Below are 20,655 nucleotides of genomic sequence, written 5' to 3'. Positions count from 1 at the left end.
AGGTGTTCACTGCATGCCCTGTTCCCACTCTGCCACCTTCAGCACTCCTGATCTGTCTTAACCTTTCTTTCCTTCTGAGTCCTTCCCCGATTACTAAATAAAACTCTACATGATCAAAAACTCCGCTTTTCAGTAACTTTAAACCTCCGGTTTTCCAAGCAAACGATTGCTGTGTTGATCATCTCAATGCTTTAAAACAGAGCACTAGCCTGGGTGCTAGAAACTGCTAAACTTGAAGGGATTTATGACCTTTGGAGATTGACATTCCCCTTATAAACTGGAAGCAGGGGTGCTTGTGTTTTCTGTGTGCCTCTGCAACCTATGCATGGAAGGAGCTAATCATCGTTGTTAGCTTGTATTGTTCAATCCATAGTTACGTTTTGTAGAGCTTCACTCACAACCTAGTGACAGTAAATGGCATGGATTTTAAGCAGAAAACTCTGAATCTTGTGTCTCCCTGAAGAAGGCTACAGTGGGTATGTACTTTTCAAAAGGGAGCATGAAGCAGTTTGTGATGTGGTGAATACGGAGCTTTTAAAAGGAAAATCCTGCTGGTGTTCTGAGGGCGTAAAGGAGATGGGTGGTTGTCCTTGTGTGTTTAGACCCAGGCCCTGAGCTTTGATTTTTCAGAGATAATATGGGTATGGGGAATGCAAGGAGTGCATAAGGTAGGGATAAATTAAATCCCAGTAGGGTGGTGTCCTGCAGGTTACAGTTTGAATCTGAGCCATATTAGCAGGAGTTAATCAGCTCCACCTTGAGACTTGACCAGACAAGTTGCTGAATTGGAGTTGTGTAGGTAGTGTTGTGCCTCTGGTGATTAAGGGAGAGGGGGTTTTTGTTTATGTGTGTTTATGTTCGTGTGCTTTATGCTTCTGCTAGGACTGAACCTCAAAGAGATAAAGAAGTCCTTCTGACAAACAAAGCAGCAGCAGCTGTCTCTTGGATGGTGAAGATAAAGAATGAGCAAATATCAGAGCAAATACAATTCAATTAGGTTCCAGGCATTTACCCATTCTCCCCCTTCCTTCCCTTCCAAAGAGGGATGATGTCTCTGCTGAGCATTGAAAAGGTGGTAGCATTTGGCTTGTTCTCTTGCTCTCTTACCTGTGCATGGAGGAAAGCTGCTGTGGGCCACATGGTTGTTCTCCTACCCTCCAGGGTAAAACAATTATTTGTTAGATCTCTCCATGACAAATTTCTGCTGCTTGTTTTCACAAGACTCAGTAAAGGCAATGTCATCAGTCAATTCTGGCCTCTCTGAGTTCTCATCTTCTCCACAGGCAGATCTTTTTCTTGTTTCTTTTCCACTAGCTGCTGAGCACACTGGAGGTGACCCAAGCTGAAGAAGCTTTTTGTCACTATTACCTTTACAGAAAATCAGCTGCCAGACACAAGGAAGCAGTATGGAGAGATACGATTTTTCATGCATAAAAAAACCTGATAGTAAAGAAAGGCTTTAGGCTTTATCCATGAGGAGTGACTAACTGGGAGAAGGGCATGGCAGAGTAATCCTGTAATCCTCTCCAGATTTCTACTGGGAGACGCTGTCCTAAAGATCAGCACAGTCATAGGAATAATGCAGAGTAATCAGCCTCATCTTCCCCCAGCCCCCATCCTTGCTCCTGGCTATTACCAAATTAACAAAATCTTCCCAAGCTTTTGCATGAGACTTTCTGTGTCATTACTTAAAAAAAAAGAAAAAAAAAAAAAGAAGGGGGTGTGGGGGGGAAATAGGGCAATCTCTGCCTCCCTTCTTATCATTCCCTATCTTCGCCCCCTTTGTTATTGCCAATGAGTCATACTTCACCTTTTCCTTAGTCTGCATCTCCCACACTCACTCCTCTACTGGCTTTCCTGCCACCCCTCACTCCTGGAGTGAATTCTCTACTACTTTGCATGAGAACTTTCTGTTTCCAAATCCATATTTTAAATTCAGGGTTGCATCCTCTTGTCCCAAAAATAAATATGGCCCTTATCTCCTCCCTACATGAGCACCTCTGATAAAAACCACAATCTTACCCTTTTTTTAACAGTTCACTACTATGCATACTGACAAGGCACTGGGAAAGGTATGTGTTGGCTGATTAACTGATTCACTACAAACACCACATTTTGTGGAAAAGAAAAAGTATTTGTGGTAGATGTGCACAAAATATAAATGCTGAGATCCTGGGGGCAAATACCCACTTTGGATTTGCAGTTTGTCTCATAATTTAGATGTGGGGTTTTGTCTTCATAGTGAGCTTCAAAGGAGGGAAAAATCATGGGACAAACTGTTGCTTTAATCACAGTTAGACTTGCCACTAAAACTTAAATTGCAGGAAAATTTGCTGCAATATGAGAGCAACACTGTAACATGGGAAAATAATACAAATGCACTTTTCTGGGAATAAAATCAAGGGAAAAAAAATGCTGGTGAGAAAGTTAAGGCCATGAATCAACAGCCTCTGAAAGCAACGGAACTGCAGTTAGTGATGCTAACAGAGTGTGCAAAATCCGCAAGAACAGGACTGGTTTCAGAGAACATGAGAATAGTTCTCCAAATGCATTGTTGACTCTGTTGTGGGATTCAGCTGATTTCATGATAGTCATTAAGTAGGAAAATCAATTGTCACTCATTATTAAATACCTATAACATTACTTATTAAATCTCCGTGCGCCAGATCAAATGATGTGGAGTATATTTTGAGGTTTTGTCATCATTCATCCATACTGTTTCAAAAGGGAACATGTGTTTGTGAAGTTCTCTTCATAGCATTAGTTTGGGATATTCCTCACCTTTTATTCTGAAATTGAACATCCAAAGATTAACTGTGAAATTCTGTTTTCTAAGTGTGTGAGTGTATACATTTCACTTGAAATGCGTGTTACAGAAAAACTGTGACTACCTTTTGGATACTGTTGGAACAAGTGTAGTATGGTGGGTGTCTGCTCTCATGTACTGTCTTAATAGAGCAAAAGTACTTGAGGTTTGGTGTATAAGGTTCTGGTGCTCTGTGTTTCTCTATAATGGCAATAATCCTGAATACATTGCTAGTGTGAATGGGAATGTTAGTGAGATAAGCTTCAAGTTACATAGTCCTTCCTTTACTTCCATATATCGAGCTTGACCATTCTACCATCATATGACCTGGGATGTTGTGCTGCAAACACTGGACAGCTGGAGTGGGATCCTCAGCTTCTAATCTTGCCTGGAAAATACATTCTTGTCTAGAAGTAGCATTTCATGCAAATAGGAGTTTACTTCTACAGAGTTAATTTTCAAGGAGCTGATCTGATGTTTATTTGGCCACAAAATTTTTCTGGTCAGTTAAGTTTCCTATCCTAGCCATTTGTGCTGCCACCACAAAGGGATGGAAATATGTGGCCAGGGATGCAGGGAGTTGAGACTCCCGTGTCTGACAGCAGTCATCTCTTTCCTTGGCTTAAAAGGACTGGGAAAATGCGCTTTTAGTGACTGATGTCTTAAGCACCAACCAAGCTAATTTTATTTGGGCAATTAACATATCCCAGAGGACTTAATATGAGCCTGGTGCCAGCTAGTCTGAGACTTACTTGGGTTCAGTTATGTCTCACTGAAGATATGAGAAATTCCAGTGATCAGTTAAGAGACTGCTGAACTGATCAGATCTGAGACGCTAACTCAGTTGGCCCTTGCTTGCTCCAAGATACGGAGGCCTAATTTTTTACAATTAACAGTCGCTGAATGTTTTGTTAACATAGGCAAAACTATTTGCTTTGTTTTTGCAGTTCCCCTCCATCTGATTTTCAGAAATGTCCTGAGCATATTAGGTCTGCTTTTTCCAAACAAAACAATAGCATGAGGAGTTTCGGTCCAATCAGTTAAAACTCAGGAGAGTTTTTGACTGATTGCAAGGTCCTAACATGGGAAGTAGCAGGCAACCTTTGTTTTTCTGCTTCTGGGCTGTCATGCTTATAGCACATCATTCTCTGTTTTGTTGAGTTAAGGATTATCTTTTGGTACAAATCCAGAAGGCACCTCAGTTTTTGGTTTGTTGGTTTTTTTTACACATAAAAATACAAGAGGGATAGAGCTTTTGGAGACACAGGTTTGTGTTAGGACAGTCACCCTTTTTCTAGGCTGGGAATACCACTTACTCCAGAGATGAGGATATGTATTCTTCCAGCCTACGCATCACAATAGTATTTGGTTTCCTCCTGTTTGTCATTGCTCAGAGTAGAAGCAGAGTTTCATGGCTTTAAAGGATTTCTTAACCTTGGTGGGCAGAGGAGGAATTGTACTTCGGTGTTTTTTGTGTGCAGAAGATTCATGGTGTGAGACCATTGTTAGCTAGAGGTGCGGGAAAAATCTGGGACCCTTAATTTCTGTTTGATCCTACCACTCCATAAAACCAGCTCCATAAAACCAGCACTCTCAGCTGGTGCTTGCACAGCCACTGGTGGAGTTGTGTGCTGTGGCGAATCCAGCCCTCTCAAGGGTGTAAGCCAAAGTTAGACAGTTCGTAAAGAACAAGGAAATTGTGATTAATGATCTCCTATGTGCCTAAGCTGCCCTGCGAAGAAGTATATAGATTTGTTCCAGAGAAATGTAGAAGCTTATTTTGTTTAAAATGTGTTTTATAACGATATAATTACTATTGTTGAATGCTTTCAGGATGCGTATAATACGTTATTATGATGTGCTCCAAAAGCATTCAGAGTCAGCTTGCTGTGAACAGTGGTACTGCTCTGGATGAGGTAGCTTTGTACCTTGGAAATAAGGTGAATTCTGCTGCCTAGTGCAGCCATGAGTTTTATTTAGAAATAAAGATGTGTGTGCTACCCTCAAAGGTAATTTTTGTCTCACTTTGAAAAGTTTCCATGCCTAACTGTCTCTTTCTGGGGCAATTAAACCAATCTTGTAGAGAGCAGCCTCCTTCCTCCAGCACTGCGTGACTCATGCTATCGTGGCTGTTCATCTCAGGTGCAGAATCTTGTGAAATGCATTTTTTACTATCTAAATGTATGACATCCACTGAGTTTGCCTTATCTTCTGTGTCAGTAATATCTTCTCAAAGTGCCAGCAAGTTCATTAAGCAATGCTTCCCAGCCCTACAGTCCCTATTTCCATAGATTACTTTAATCAAATTGTTTGTTTGGCAGATTCTTTAATTACCTCTTTAAAGTAGTTCCTCTGGGCTTCGTCATACCCAATATTGAAAGTACTAATCTGTAGTTTCGTGTTGGATTTTTGTTTGTTTGGAACTTTTTTAATAGAACAATCGACATCTCACTCTTCTTTGTATCCTTAGGACTCTTTTTAAAAAAGCTATAGAAAATGTAGTGTTTGCCCTGCCCATTTCACTGTTGGTGATTATTACTTGTGAAATATATTGCTTTGTTCACTTCTAAGAAGAATTTTTATATTTATACGGACACACGGATATATCATTGCTCTGTCTGCATTGCAGAATTCCCCTCAAGTTATGCAAAAACACAACCTTCTTTCTTTATAGGTGCACAGACCATATAGTGCATAGCTGTTAGTTGATCTAATCCCCAGTGCAAACCCTTTATGTTTTTTTTAGTCATGCTTCTCTATTTCACGGCCCTGTTTTCTCCTGCAAACATACATGAGAAAACGTTAAACAATAATGGTTTTGTTTCTTGATACAGGTATTCATTATCTGGTAGGAATTCTCCACATGTTGTAGGGAATAAGCCCTGTTTTGAAGCTCAGAATGTAATTTTCAGAAATTTTCTAACTAGTTTGTTATGAACAGGAACTTATGAGTAACAGAGGAATGTTTTGCAGGTTGTGCCTCCTTGTCCAGGACGCCTATGGCATGTTCAGTGAAGTGCAGTTGCAGTCCCTGAGTTCTGCAGATGACATTGAGCAATATTGCAGGAGATGGGAAGGAAAATTCTGCTGCCTAGCTGGAATGAAAATTTTGCAAAGAACCACAAGAGGAAGGTGAGAACAAACCTACATGCTGTGGCTGGTAGAGATGTTCTGACTTTTTATTCATTTCTGTGATCAATATTCTTTGGGACAACTTAAAAGGGCTTTGATCAATTAAATGTCCTCACTGCCATTTTTGGGGCATCCAATACTACTTGAGCCAAACATACTCCAGCTTGACCATAAACAAGCCAACAGAAATACACACTTAGCAGAGCAAGGGATAGAGAGGAATTACCATCTGCAATATTTCATGAAATGTGGGTGTTTTCTTCCTCTTCAGTAGATTCAAAGACTTATTATGAAAGGGAGGTTAGTTCACCTCCCTTTCTTTGCAGAACTGTTTATTACACTATGTTTTTCTACAGTGCTGCCCAGTCTGGTTTGAAGATTCAAGCATAGACTTTCCCATGATATATGAGAGCTTAATTCAGTTAAGTCTATATAGTTTTGGAAGTACAGTTTAAATTTCTTTTAAAAAACCCTGAAAATCTTGCAAATAGTAAAGCCATTCTTCTTTTGGAATAAGAATGTCCACAGGTTTATAGAAAAATCCCCCCAGATAAGTAACAAATTAATGTATAGTAGCTCTCAGATTTTGATTATTCTGTGTTTCCTTTTAAACTCTTTGAATGTAAGAAAGTCTCTTTAATCAAGAAAAAAAACCTTAAATAGATCAATTAGCTTTTGGAGTATCTTTCTAGAGAAACTGATATGGTGTTCACATGGGAACCTGTATAAATAAAAGATTGATTCAATTTTCAACGTAATTTATTTGTACAAGCATCCAATCTAGATAAGCCCTTGGTATTAGAATGGCTATGATATTTCTGCTGACACTTTTTTTTTCCTCCTGAAAAATGCTGTTTCATCAAAACGTGAATGTTTCATGGAAACATTATCTATCTATTTTGGAGACAATTTTGTGGGGAAGATTTTTCAGATCCAGAGGGAGTGAATACTCTCTCTCCTTCTCATTTCATAAAAACTTTCAGAAAGTCTCATTTTTGTTTCATATTGGAACAAAAACAAATTTCAAAGCCTTGAAATGTTTAGCAAAATGGAATTGTTGTTTTCCAGCCAGCACTATTCAGTATGCTTTTCTTTTCATGTACTTGCAGTGTTAATTTTCAGATCCTTTGGATTTCAAGCCTACTTGCATTTTTATGGATCTTTAATAACAAACACGACTTCTTATTTAATTACTTTGTTGGCTTTTTTTTTTTTTTCAAGTTACATTTTTTCCAAACAAATTAAATAATGGCGTTGGAATTCTGGATACAAATGAAGTTTTACAACTGGCTGCTGGTGTTTCCAGTACTCTGCCTAGCTAATAAGAGACAGACTTTTTCTAATGTTTCAAAGCAGCAGTAAGTTACTTCTGGCTATTCTGAGGACGATTAGAAGGCACACTGCTGAAAATGCTGGTGGCTCAGCTGGAGCTGTGCTGGTGGTAACCCTGCTAGGAAACATTAAAAGAAAAAGACTAGTGTAGCTTCAGGGACAGTGTCGTGGTTGAAACGTGATTTCATTGTACAAGATGGGTGGGTGGGGAAATCGTTCAGGGATTTATTTTTTCTAGTTGTTTTAGCCTAAGTTCTGCTTTATAGCTTGTTAGTACTTATGAGTGTTGGGACACGGTTTGTGTCATTCTAGGTGTGATGGAAACCACAGTAAAGCCATAGCTGAAATGAATATAAGGGAGTACTTATTCACACAGAACATAATTAGATTGTAGGACTCATTGCCACTGGATAAATGAGTTTCCAGAGGCAGTGATATATCTGAGCACATCCTGGGATATGCCTCTGAGTGCCTAACCTTGGCTTTGCAGCACATGAGTGAACAAGAACTATGTGGTTTGCCCTGCAACAAGGACTTCTGCTTTCTTTGTTGTTGTCGGGTTTTGTTTGTTTGCTTGTTTCAGAATGTCAGTTACTTTTTGGAAGGAGATGGCTTTTAAACTGTTTGTTTCCTGGAGTCTGACAGTGGCTTTTAAAATGGATGAAAGGGAAGAAAATGTAGGAAATATGAGGGAAAAGTCTTTACTTTTTCTGTGCCTTTGAAGCACACAATTTGGAGAAAGCCAGGAGTGGCTAATAGGATCCCAATACGAGCATGCTGTCCCACAGTCACATGGATTATAATCTCTCTTATAGAGACAGAGTGCTTCCTCAGTACTTCCCTGAGACAGAGGAGATTTTCATTTAACAGATATAATTGGTGCTCAAGCTTTTTGCATCAATGGTCCACTGTTCTTGCTCAAAAAATTTCCAGATCATCATGTATCCTCATCATCAAGTGCTTAATTTAAGGCAGGATTTAACATCATTCCAGTAAATGCAATTTTAAAATCCCTGTTCTAGGCTGAAGTTGCATTTCAAGGACAAAAAACCTAAAATAAAGGGAATTTGCCTTCTGCCAAAAACCTGGCTGTAAACCTGACTTGATCTTTGGAATGGACTTGTACTATAAGATGTACCAAGGGAACTAAACCTCTTTCTTCTCCGGATAGGAAAACACTTGTTTTACAAAAGAAAAGTGGGGTAACAACTTGCACAATGATGTCCTGTCTTGATTAAGATCAACCCTGTGAAAAATTAGAATTATCATATTCTTACACTGAGAGAAACACTGTTAATGATTAATATAATTTTGAATACCCATATGCTTTAACAAGTACTAGGGTCTTTAACTAGGTCATTTGAAGGTCTGTCATTGATTTAGGTGGTTTTCAGAACAAGTTCCATATCCCATGTAAAACATACTCCCCGAAAACCATAACTGCAAGAAATCCTTCCCTTTGTAGCCTGATAGAGGCAGTGGTGTTCCCCTTTGCAGTCCAGTTTCTGGCAATCCTGGAAGACAGATGGGCATGGCTGAGTCACAGCAAAGTTGCCATGGCTTGTTTGGTGTCTTATTTCCAGCAGTTCTTCTAGTCTGGTCATGAGGCTGTTGAATAAGGTAGGAACCAGTATTGTAGCAGCTGAATTAACAGCAGTGTATGTGGTTCAGTATGTGTTTCTTGACACCTTTTCTCTTCACCCTCTCATTCATGCCTGTCTCCTAGCATTTCCTGCAACTGTTCCCTGAACTGCAGGGAATGATACAATGGTTTAAAGAGAGAAGACTGACTAATTTTCATTGATCTGCCCCTGGTGGTGTTGGCTCCTTAGAGGTGTATGTTCTCTCTCCTGTCCTTCAACTACCTCATACGTCAGTCTTATAATTTCAGCCCCTTGAGCAAAAAGAAGGGATATTTTGATGGTATGCTGCTTGAGGCAGAAGTTTTGGTTAAGAATCTGTAGGCAGTACAACTGAGATGTAACCCCCTATTTTAATAGATCCCAGGCAGGTTTCAGGTATGTCTGGTATAACCAGAAACTAGATTGATGCAATTAAATGCAGGGAATGAGCACTTACTAAAACTCCTCAGGAGTAAATAACCTATAAATTGTCATAGTCTGCTGCTTCCTCCTAGGGAATAATTTCAATGAGCTGAGATAAAATTTGTAGTTAGATGCCTGTCTTTATCAACAAAAATTTTGGGTTTAGCCCTGACTGGAGTTCTACACAGAATAGTAATTTGGATTTTGACAATTGGTGTCTTTTCTCCTAATTTGCCAAGTGCTGATCTCTTTGACTGCAGAGCATAGCAAACCTGCTGGCTTCTTCTCTTAATTATTTACTAGTTTCTGTTCAGCAGAACAGAAAAATTACACCAATTTAGAAACAGAGGGGAGAAGAAGAAAATAAGATGCAACATGGGTAGTGCTAAAATCCACACTTATGTTGGAAAGGGTAAAATACTTTGAAGGATCCATCAAATCATAAGCTTTGGCACGTGACCCAACCTTTAATTAATGGCAGATTGTTCCATAATAGTTTGCTTTACTAACTGTTGCATTTCTCTCTAAAATAAGGAATCTCTGAATGTTGAGTTCATCATCAAGTGTTCTGTTTCTCTGAGAAATTTCTGGATTTTCAAAGTTGGCTTCTGTTGTTTGTCATTTTAAACTTTCAAAAGTTAGGCACTGATATGTGAAATGTGACTGTGTTTGTCTGTAATGTTGGTCACTATTGTGCCTGAGGGTCATTTTCTTTCCTTCCTTCCTTCCTTCCTTCCTTGCTTTCCCCTTCCCCTTCCCCTTCCCCTTCCCCTTCCCCTTCCCCTTCCCCTTCCCCTTCCCCTTCCCCTTCCCCTTCCCCTTCCCCTTCCCCTTCCCCTTCCCCTTCCCCTTCCCCTTCCCCTTCCCCTTCCCCTTCCCCTTCCCCTTCCCCTTCCCCTTCCCCTTCCCCTTCCCCTTCCCCTTCCCCTTCCCCTTCCCCTTCCCCTTCCCCTTCCCCTTCCCCTTCCCCTTCCCCTTCCCCTTCCCCTTCCCCTTCCCCTTCCCCTTCCCCTTCCCCTTCCCCTTCCCCTTCCCCTTCCCCTTCCCCTTCCCCTTCCCCTTCCCCTTCCCCTTCCCCTTCCCCTTCCCCTTCCCCTTCCCCTTCCCCTTCCCCTTCCCCTTCCCCTTCCCCTTCCCCTTCCCCTTCCCCTTCCCCTTCCCCTTCCCCTTCCCCTTCCCCTTCCCCTTCCCCTTCCCCTTCCCCTTCCCCTTCCCCTTCCCCTTCCCCTTCCCCTTCCCCTTCCCCTTCCCCTTCCCCTTCCCCTTCCCCTTCCCCTTCCCCTTCCCTTCCCCTTCCCTTCCCTTCCCTTCCCTTCCTTGTTTTTGTTTTCGTTTTTTATTAACTCCTGTGTGTCTTGGGTGTCTCTTTCTCTCCTTTTCCCCCTCCCCTTCACAGTATGTGTTCTCTTGTTGCTTCACACTCAGAGCAGAGGACCACTGCTAACTACTGTACAAGAAAGGGTTTCAACTGCTAGACATTGACAGGAAGTGTAATAGTAAGAATCCTCTGCAGAGCAAGGAAGTCACAACTTCCTTCCTTTGGTTTTCCCTCCTCCAAAACAGACTGCCATCTCAAAGAGCCACCCCTGTCTCTGAGGTTTGAGGTCCTGAAACGCTTTGATAATTGCTGTGGTTAAAGCATAATTTCAGTAATTGCATTGAAGTTTTGGATATTTGCATTACTTTTTTATTCTTTCTGATGACTGCTCATGTATCCATAATTACTTTTTTTCCTGAGTTTGCTTCTCTTTAACAAGTATGGGCTGCTGCTTCTGTCATGGATCTGTTTAGTAGCCAGCATTGGAGAATAACATAGGCATACCCATATTGAATCAAAAGTATTATGCATTATAATTTAAATGTTTTAATGTAGTATATGTAGCGTCTATTGTACTGTAGAAAATTGACTTAATGGAGTATGTAAATAAATTACTCAACAAAATAATTCCATATATTTAAACAAAAGGAGGGGAGAAAACCCTGACTGAGATGCTGGTTTAGTAGGCTAAGATTTTTACTTTATGGTTTTGTTACTTCTGTTACTCAAATCTGAGAAAATGTGGTGTTGCGTAGCATGTGCACTGCAAGATTCTAATTAGTCAATTAAAGGCAGACGTAGCCTACAGCATCAACTTCATATTTGGGTTGCTTGTTTTGATAGTTGGAGTTTATGCAGTGTAGGTGATTATTACTGAATTTCTTTTTGTTTGTTTGTTTTGAGCAAGGAGAGGTGTCAGAGAGGGTGAGGAATTGCTTTAGTTTTGAGTTCTTAATAATTGAGACTGACACTGCCAAAAGAAAACTGATTCATTTGAGCCTAAAATTGGGCGAGTAGGAGAGGAGGAAATACAGAAATGCCAAGTCTGGAGTCTCCAGAGAAAAGCTGTGGAAGATGTTGGAATAGAATCCTACCATTTCCCGTCCCCTGCTGTAAATATCACGTAGTCTTTCTTCTTTTCCTAGTAATGGTTATTGTTTTCCTTCTACTTTCTTTGATATTGCTGATATTTGCTTCCTATGGTAATTTTTCCCTGAACCTCTGGCGTCATTATTAAGATACAAAATCCCCCAAACTATAATCTGTAATGTTAAAAAGTTGAATCGGGCATGTCACACACAAAGTTCTTGGATCAGAACTGTTCATGAAACTTCATGCTTATGAGAGAAATAAACAAGATCTCCTTAGTAAGTTATTAAATAAGTTATCAGATAGGAGTCAGTGAAATACTGTCTTAAAAAATTAAATTAAATTAAAATTTGAAGTATTTTGATTTTTGTGGTATAGCTTGTAGTGTGAAATGAATGAAATTTCCATAGGATCAGAGTAGATGTACTGAGACTGTAGATCCTGGTTTGTCACTTTACCAGGTCTAAATATAACTACAATGGCTTTTCTCTTTAATTTGTATGTTTTTATAAAAAACCTTAGAGCAAACACATGAATGCATGTGTGCACATAGGGATGTAAGCCACTTACTTTGCACTGGAGGGCTAAACAGACCATGCAGGTCAGAAGCAGAAGTTGACTTCTGTCTGCTGGTGAGCTGGGAAACTGAGAAGGAAGATGGTTAGGTGAGCAAATGAAAGTAGCTTCTTCTGTACAGGACAGCATCATCATCATCTATGGCAAGAGTTGTGGAGAGGGAGAAGTACAATGCTATTTTATTAAAATCACTCACTATCTTCCAGTTATTTTTCTATGGAGTAGTTTAAGACAGTTAAATACATCTGGGTTAATTTCTGCAAATGCTGTATGTTTATTTTTATTTTCTCAGCCATGTATTTAGCCTGTTGAAAAGTGTGAAATCTTTAAAATTCTCTTACTACTGTCTGGATATGCAGGAGGCAGTTGATGTTTATGGATAGAGAGAAAAGACATACCAAAATTTAGCAGGCAAAATTTAAGTTGGGAGGGATGCCCTCAGAGCACACTGAACAATGAAAATCATTAAGGATACTAAAAAGAATTGCTTCACATATTAATACATACATATGTCTCTGTGTGTCTATATACACACATACACATGCATGTAAAAAAATATCATTATATATAAGTGAAGCTTGAAAAGGTGGGTTTACAGAAGAGAAGAGTATCTTTAAGTAGAGGTGCTCTTTGCATGTTGCAAATCCATACTTCCATGGAAGTCTGTATTATAATGCTCCGTTAGCCTTACTGTTGGCCTGGTTATGTTGGTGATAAACATTGGACATCTGAATATTTGGTATGAGAAAAACACAATTTTTTACCAAACAGATTTCAGTTTAGCCTGGGAAGTTCAATCTGTCATTTAGAATCTGATAGATTATTTCTGTCTTCCTGGTGTGGATTCATGTCTATTTTCCTTTTTTTGGAAGAAAAGTTACAGAATATGACAATACAGTCCTTGTCTCTCAAAGAAAAAAAAAAAAGTTCATTCAAAATACTTAGTGTGTTCTTTTTTTTCACGCTTGAGCCTGTTTTTTCTCACTTCTTGCTGTATTTTTTTGAAAGCCTGTCCTTTTCTGATCAGAATTACTTTTTTTTTTTTTTTAATGGTGTCTAGCAATGAGATTCACAAGGCAAAATTTTAAAGTTTTTGTTTTGTCCTCTGTAGCCAGAAAGGCTCCTTGTGCACATGGGGTCTAACCATGTCCCTTCACTGTAACAGAGCCAGCTGTTCATCTCTTGTCCTGACTCTGTAGCTGAGGAAGGATACACATATTGGATAAAATACACCCATTGTTCAAGCCAGATTGAAGTGGGATTTGAGTGTTCCTTGGCCAATAAAGAAAATTAATTTTATTCTTTCTGTAAGGGTAATGATTTTCTACAGAGGAGAACACAATGTCTTGCCATTTCTCCACTGTCATTGCCTCCACCTCATTCCCCCTTCTGCTAAGTCGAAGTCTGTAAGTACAAAGACAGAGTTAACTTTCTTGGAAGCATATCAATGGGTAGAGCAAGAGGGGAACTCCTCACCAGGGGCAGTGACTTGATACAGTCCCTCACACCTTAAGAAGAGCTCCAGGAGAGAACCAAGTTGACTTCTGTCTGCTGGTGAGCTGGGAAACTGAGAAGGAAGATGGTTAGGTGAGCAAATGAAAGTAGCTTCTTCTGTACAGGACAGCATCATCATCATCTATGGCAAGAGTTGTGGAGAGGGAGAAGTACAATGCTATTTTATTAAAATCACTCACTATCTTCCAGTTATTTTTCTATGGAGTAGTTTAAGACAGTTAAATACATCTGGGTTAATTTCTGCAAATGCTGTATGTTTATTTTTATTTTCTCAGCCATGTATTTAGCCTGTTGAAAAGTGTGAAATCTTTAAAATTCTCTTACTACTGTCTGGATATGCAGGAGGCAGTTGATGTTTATGGATAGAGAGAAAAGACATACCAAAATTTAGCAGGCAAAATTTAAGTTGGGAGGGATGCCCTCAGAGCACACTGAACAATGAAAATCATTAAGGATACTAAAAAGAATTGCTTCACATATTAATACATACATATGTCTCTGTGTGTCTATATACACACATACACATGCATGTAAAAAAATATCATTATATATAAGTGAAGCTTGAAAAGGTGGGTTTACAGAAGAGAAGAGTATCTTTAAGTAGAGGTGCTCTTTGCATGTTGCAAATCCATACTTCCATGGAAGTCTGTATTATAATGCTCCGTTAGCCTTACTGTTGGCCTGGTTATGTTGGTGATAAACATTGGACATCTGAATATTTGGTATGAGAAAAACACAATTTTTTACCAAACAGATTTCAGTTTAGCCTGGGAAGTTCAATCTGTCATTTAGAATCTGATAGATTATTTCTGTCTTCCTGGTGTGGATTCATGTCTATTTTCCTTTTTTTGGAAGAAAAGTTACAGAATATGACAATACAGTCCTTGTCTCTCAAAGAAAAAAAAAAAAGTTCATTCAAAATACTTAGTGTGTTCTTTTTTTTCACGCTTGAGCCTGTTTTTTCTCACTTCTTGCTGTATTTTTTTGAAAGCCTGTCCTTTTCTGATCAGAATTACTTTTTTTTTTTTTTTAATGGTGTCTAGCAATGAGATTCACAGAGCAAAATTTTAAAGTTTTTGTTTTGTCCTCTGTAGCCAGAAAGGCTCCTTGTGCACATGGGGTCTAACCATGTCCCTTCACTGTAACAGAGCCAGCTGTTCATCTCTTGTCCTGACTCTGTAGCTGAGGAAGGATACACATATTGGATAAAATACACCCATTGTTCAAGCCAGATTGAAGTGGGATTTGAGTGTTCCTTGGCCAATAAAGAAAATTAATTTTATTCTTTCTGTAAGGGTAATGATTTTCTACAGAGGAGAACACAATGTCTTGCCATTTCTCCACTGTCATTGCCTCCACCTCATTCCCCCTTCTGCTAAGTCGAAGTCTGTAAGTACAAAGACAGAGTTAACTTTCTTGGAAGCATATCAATGGGTAGAGCAAGAGGGGAACTCCTCACCAGGGGCAGTGACTTGATACAGTCCCTCACACCTTAAGAAGAGCTCCAGGAGAGAACCTTCCCTTTGGAAGAGAAGGATCCCAGCAGGATGGGATTTGGAATTTGCAGATGTAGCTGTCATTGGCGTGACTGTTGCAAAAGAAATGTATGGGGCTAAGATGTTCAGGAGACACTCACTACACTGATACTCTTCTGCCTGTTTGTAAACAAATACTATAATTTATAAATAATTAAGTGTTCTTAGTTCAAGCAGTAGATGACCTTCTCCAAAAAGACACAAGTAATTGAACAAAATGTACGGTATGTCTTAGATGTCCTGATATAGGGTAGCAAGCTAGAAGAGAGCTAGAGAATAAGGGACAGCTTCATGTCCCTTGTGTAAATTTTAAAATACAGATGAGGGACCATTGTACACTCTGTGTGGAGATGTGATTATATCTGTTTATTTGCTGTAAGTTGGTTAATACATGATCTCCATATGCACCGACAAGCAGAGTTTGCAGCATGTCCATACCCACGCTCTGCCCTTGCCCTCATGCTGCATGTTGTGCAAGGCAGGCCACTTGTGGAGCTGCCCGAGCTGCATGGAAGGCTGTGCTCTCTTTCTGTAACTCTCCTTTCCCATGTCCCTTTTAGCAAGACTAGTTTGCTCTCCTGGGCGTCAGCCCTGCTGTGACTGTAGAGAAGATACCATTCTGTACAATGCAGGACAGAAAATGTTGCCCTGATCTGGGATTCAGGAAGTGGTCAGTTTGCTGTAAGGTCTCTTTAATACCCAAGAACCATTGCTTTGTATGTTGTAATGTTCTCACTGTTAAGAACAAAACAAAACACACAACGAAATAGCCTCCAAGTTCAGTCTTCTCTTTTTACAGACTTGGTGGTGATGCTAAGTCAGGAAGTTCCATTTCTGTAAAAAAGCAGCACATTAGTTGTTTGTTCATTACTATGCAGACCATGACTACAGATGGTAACATCATCTCTTTGCTCTGCCAGCTTGTTACCTGAATTGTGAACTGCACAATGTATTCCACAAGATCCGGTATGATATTCACGTTCAAAAAACTTCCACAGTGCTGGTCCAAAGGCATCACTATTAACACTGAATCCTGTGTGATGCCTGGCACTTTACAGAAAAACATGGGAAGAAGTTCACTGCCTATAACCGCCCAAAGTCTAGGCACTTAAGGATACAGAGGACTAGGGAAAAACAGAAATAAATAAGCTTAAGCAGAAGTAAGCTAAAAGCAGAACTTTAAAGGAGAGTTTCCGGGACCCCTTGAAGAGAAGCAGCATATTGCAACATGCTTCAGCCCTGTGCTAGAGTGTGTCTTTTGCTTCTAAGCGATTGAGTTTAGAAGCTAATACTACTTTTAGCAAGCTTTGGATTTCATTTTTTTAGAGCTGTTTCAGAAATAGTGGCTTTCTTAATTGGAGGAACACATAACTCATTCTTGGAGGCAGTGTGGGGTTAAAATCCAGATGTCTGTGCTTCAGCTACACAGACCAGAGAACTAGGACAAGATAACAAAGAGCTTTAACTCAAAAATGCATGCCTCTTCAAACTGGTTATCTATAGCTATTTCCCCTCCCTCAGCTGTTTTCTTGGCCTCTCCTTCAGATGTTCCTGCCTGTCTTGCAAGGATTCCCATATCAACTGCTAGGGCAGCCACTGTACACCTTTGTTAATTTTATGTTTGTCTCCATATAAAAAAGTGGGAAACTTGCAAAATGAATAAATAAAAACCATAACTAAATGAGCAGCTGTGTAGGAAGGAGACTGTCCTCTGAACATATACTTAAGATAAAATCTTGCCTGTTTCTCTATATCTGATAAGTGCTGGCTCTCCTGAAAGCAGTTACAATCAGCTGTTAAAGAAAAGCAAGAAATGAAAATGTTAGAAGCAAAACTTTCTCTTTTTTTTTTTTTTCTTTTTTTTTTTTTTTTTTTTTTTTTTTTTTCAATCCAACAGTTAAAATAGTGAAAAGCTGTTTTTTAAAAGAAGTCATATTGGTATCTGTGTCCTTCCCAAGCTAGCATTCACCCCAGATCCCCTGAAATTCATCATGTAGCAGACTGTTCGTGGCAAAGGATTAAATATGACTTGCTTCCTTGTTACTGAATATGATACATCCCTTCCCTCCCTCTCCACCCTGCAGCAGAAATGATGGAGATTTAATTAGACCAAATCAAAACCAGCTTCCAGAAAACAAATAGGATTTAAAATTGTTGTCATAATCATGCAATTATTTAAATTATATCTCTCAATTAATCTTTTAAATACAATGTGTAACAGAAGATTTTAAACCTGATTTTATTGGTCTTTTTGAAGGGCATTAGGACTTTTTAGTCTGATAGACAGTCTGTGGCCTCCAGTAGTGCCTGTAAAAGTTCCTGGACAAAGTCAAGACTCTGAAATGGTAAGTCTTGTTATGATGGAAATCAATTTTTTCACTCACAACTATTATTTTCATTGGTAGTGTAATCGTGTTTACTTTAGGAATCAAATTCTTTCCCTCTCTTTAGCTACTGAATTTTGTTTTACTGGTTCTGGCAACCTCATAGGCTAACCTGAAGCCTTCTGAATCAGCATCATACTTCCAAAATGATGTAATTGGCCCCTTATTAATCCTCTAGAGCTAGAATGGTAGGATGTCCAGACAAATTATTTCTCTCCTTGTGGGAGTGTCATGGTTTGAGCCAGGATTAAGCCAGTTTTCCTTTTACTGTTTTTTTTTCCTTCAGTAAGCTTTCTTTTAACTAGTAGCAGAGTGTTCCAACTAAGGCTGATAACAGAGGAGTGTTTTTCTAACTGCTGGGTTTTCAAGATCACATCTTCTCTCTGCCGGCTCAGACACTACGGGGAGATCTGTGACCCCCCCCATAGGAGGCTGAGTTAGACAGACAGGAAAACTGGCCAGAGATATTCCATATCATATATCTACATAAGCTCAAAGATCACAGAAGACAACTTCCTGCTTCTTCTTCCCTTCTCTTCTGTCCATGGCCAGCATCCGGGGAGGACTTCGTCCATCCATCACTATCGACCCCCAGGCTCGAGCTCTCCTGACCCTCATCACTCTGTGCTTTCTCCAGAAGCAGCTCCGGGATTTCTTGGGACTGTTTGCAGCTCAGGAGATGCTGTGGGTGTTGCTGGAGGTGGGGGGAGGCAAGAGGCTTTTTCACATTCCCTGAACATATTTGTATATAATTGCATATATTTTCTTATATCATTGGTGTTTAATTAAAGCTGTGTAGTTTAGTTTTCAGTCCAGCAAAGTCTCTCTCTCATTCTCTCTCTCCTTCCCTACCTAAGTGGGAGGGGTGGGGGAGGGGATTGAGAGCATTGTTGTCAAACAGTGACAAGGAGCAAAGAGGCATTAGAATGGAGCCATATGAGAAATCTATATACAAGGATATTAACTTGTTCTTTGAAACACTTTTCAACCTTAGATACAGAAACACTTTTATACATAGGTACATAGATGATATTGCCAGCACATTGATAACATTTTGGAAAGGGGTTTGTGGAACTGATTTATTTTGAGCCATATGTGTACATTCAAATACCTTCTTTAGTGCTGAAAGAGGAAAACATAATTTTATGTCTTTTGCTTTTTCCTCTCCTTATGCAGATTTTTTAATGGGTGGGAAGCTGTCTTCAATAGATTCATATTTCTTTTATTAAATGAAATGCTTTATTAACAACAAACATTGCTAGAAGAAATTATTACCATGTCCACAATAAAAATTATTTTCTAGCATTGTCTTTTTTTCTTTCCTGAGAAGCCTTTCTAGTCTGGGATCTCTTTAAGTGATGATTGATAAAGTTGTTACGTCACGGTACTTTTTAAGGGGAAAAGAAAAATCTGGCATAACACAAAGAGAGCAGTTCTTGTAGCTGCTGCATTCCTGTTCTTCATTATCTCCTTGTGCTGTCCTGGATTCAATTTGGCAGCTTTAAAAGTTTGTCAGCTGTTTACTATCACAAAAACCCACCCACATGCAAAAAGTCTCAAAATCTCAGAAAAGTTATGGGTGTTAAAAGAAAAAATAAAAAGAAATAATAATCAGGGCACTCCTACCATGTAATAAAATGCAAAACCAACACCAAGCACCTTGAGATAGTTGCAGTGTTTGCCAAGTGTGCCAAATCATGAGATGTTTTTGTGATGAGGATCAACGTCAGATTATGGAAAGAATGATACATACAAGCTGATTTCACTTATAACTTGTGAATGTTGGTTTATTAACTCCTACTTCAGAGAGCTGCTGTTATTAACCATATAATTTTGTTTTCCTATTCCTCTTAAAATTTAAATGGTATGATTCATTTTGGCTATTATTATAAAACCTGACTGACCAAATTAAAGTGGCTCCTTGAAGGTCAAATTTCTTTTCCTTACTTTTTAATAGATGACAACGAATCTTCCTCCTCCCAGCTTCTGTTATATTCTTACTGCTCGGTCTGGTGAGATACATGTGGAAGTGGATGAGGGAGAACAGATTTCTAATTTGTACCAGCCACCAGCTGTGCATGGTCTAAAGAAAATTCTTCAGGTAACCTGCTTTACAAGTCAGATAGCAAATATCTTCTACTGCTGGATTTCTGGTATCATGTTTGTCTCATTCCCTGTTTTTGTACTATTTTCAGATCGACGGTTGTAATGAACGGTGTAGCTTTTGGGCACAAGTGCTATATCAAAGGATGCAGGTAATCTTTTCACTTAGCAATCAATTCAACATAAATTCAACATAATGTTTATATGAAGAAGCCAGCGTGTCTCTTGTTTAGTGTAAAACCCCAAACCTTTCAGGATTATCATCTAGAGTTGTATGAGCAGATTTAAAATGTTTAAGGTTTAAAATGCTTGTGAATGGGTAAAATATACTGCATCTCCAGTTTCAGTAACATCCAGTCTAGGAAGTGAATTATTTCTGAATAAATTGCTACCTAACCAGGTAGCACTGTGCCCTGGCAAGGGATCTTGCAGGAATTCCCCTGAGACTCTGGTTAAAGCTAAATGCTATCTTTAGATATGTAGTGAAAAGTTCCCAGTCAGTTGAGTGTCTGGGGATAGAATTTAACAGATGATGGTTATATAAAAATACAGTTTTGCTCTTTGCATGCAAGAGTGTGGGCTATTTTTGTTGACTTCAGTAGAAGCCCCTCAAGCAAGTTTGGCTTTTATGGTCCAGTTAGTAGAAAGGAGGAACTCTTAGGTAAGTAGATCTGCTATCCATACTGTGTTGGAAAGCTTATAATTATGTTTTATTTATTTGTTTCTGAATGATGCTACAATTTTATTTCAAAATGTCGCTAACTCCCTCAGTAGTTAAAGGAATTTTTTGCTGCTGATTGATTTATTTTTTCCTGGCGAC

At 39.2% G+C, this 20,655-nt stretch overlaps 1 protein-coding gene across 1 annotated transcript in view; it reads left to right on the top strand.

Moving 5' to 3' along the window:
- SPIDR (scaffolding protein involved in DNA repair) overlaps positions 1 to 20,655 on the top strand; it is a 184,911-nt gene that overhangs the window by 150,320 nt on the left and 13,936 nt on the right. The window contains exons 6-9 of the mRNA XM_010006890.1: positions 5,780 to 5,938; positions 17,606 to 17,693; positions 19,690 to 19,833; positions 19,928 to 19,987. Coding sequence (XP_010005192.1) covers positions 5,780 to 5,938; positions 17,606 to 17,693; positions 19,690 to 19,833; positions 19,928 to 19,987 — 451 coding nt within the window. The remainder of the gene's footprint in view (positions 1 to 5,779; positions 5,939 to 17,605; positions 17,694 to 19,689; positions 19,834 to 19,927; positions 19,988 to 20,655) is intronic.

This window comes from Chaetura pelagica, unplaced genomic scaffold, assembly GCF_000747805.2.
Source record: "Chaetura pelagica isolate M959 unplaced genomic scaffold, ChaPel_1.0 scaffold109, whole genome shotgun sequence".
NCBI classification, from domain to species: domain Eukaryota; kingdom Metazoa; phylum Chordata; class Aves; order Apodiformes; family Apodidae; genus Chaetura; species Chaetura pelagica.
This window is presented reverse-complemented; position numbering and strand designations above follow the sequence as displayed.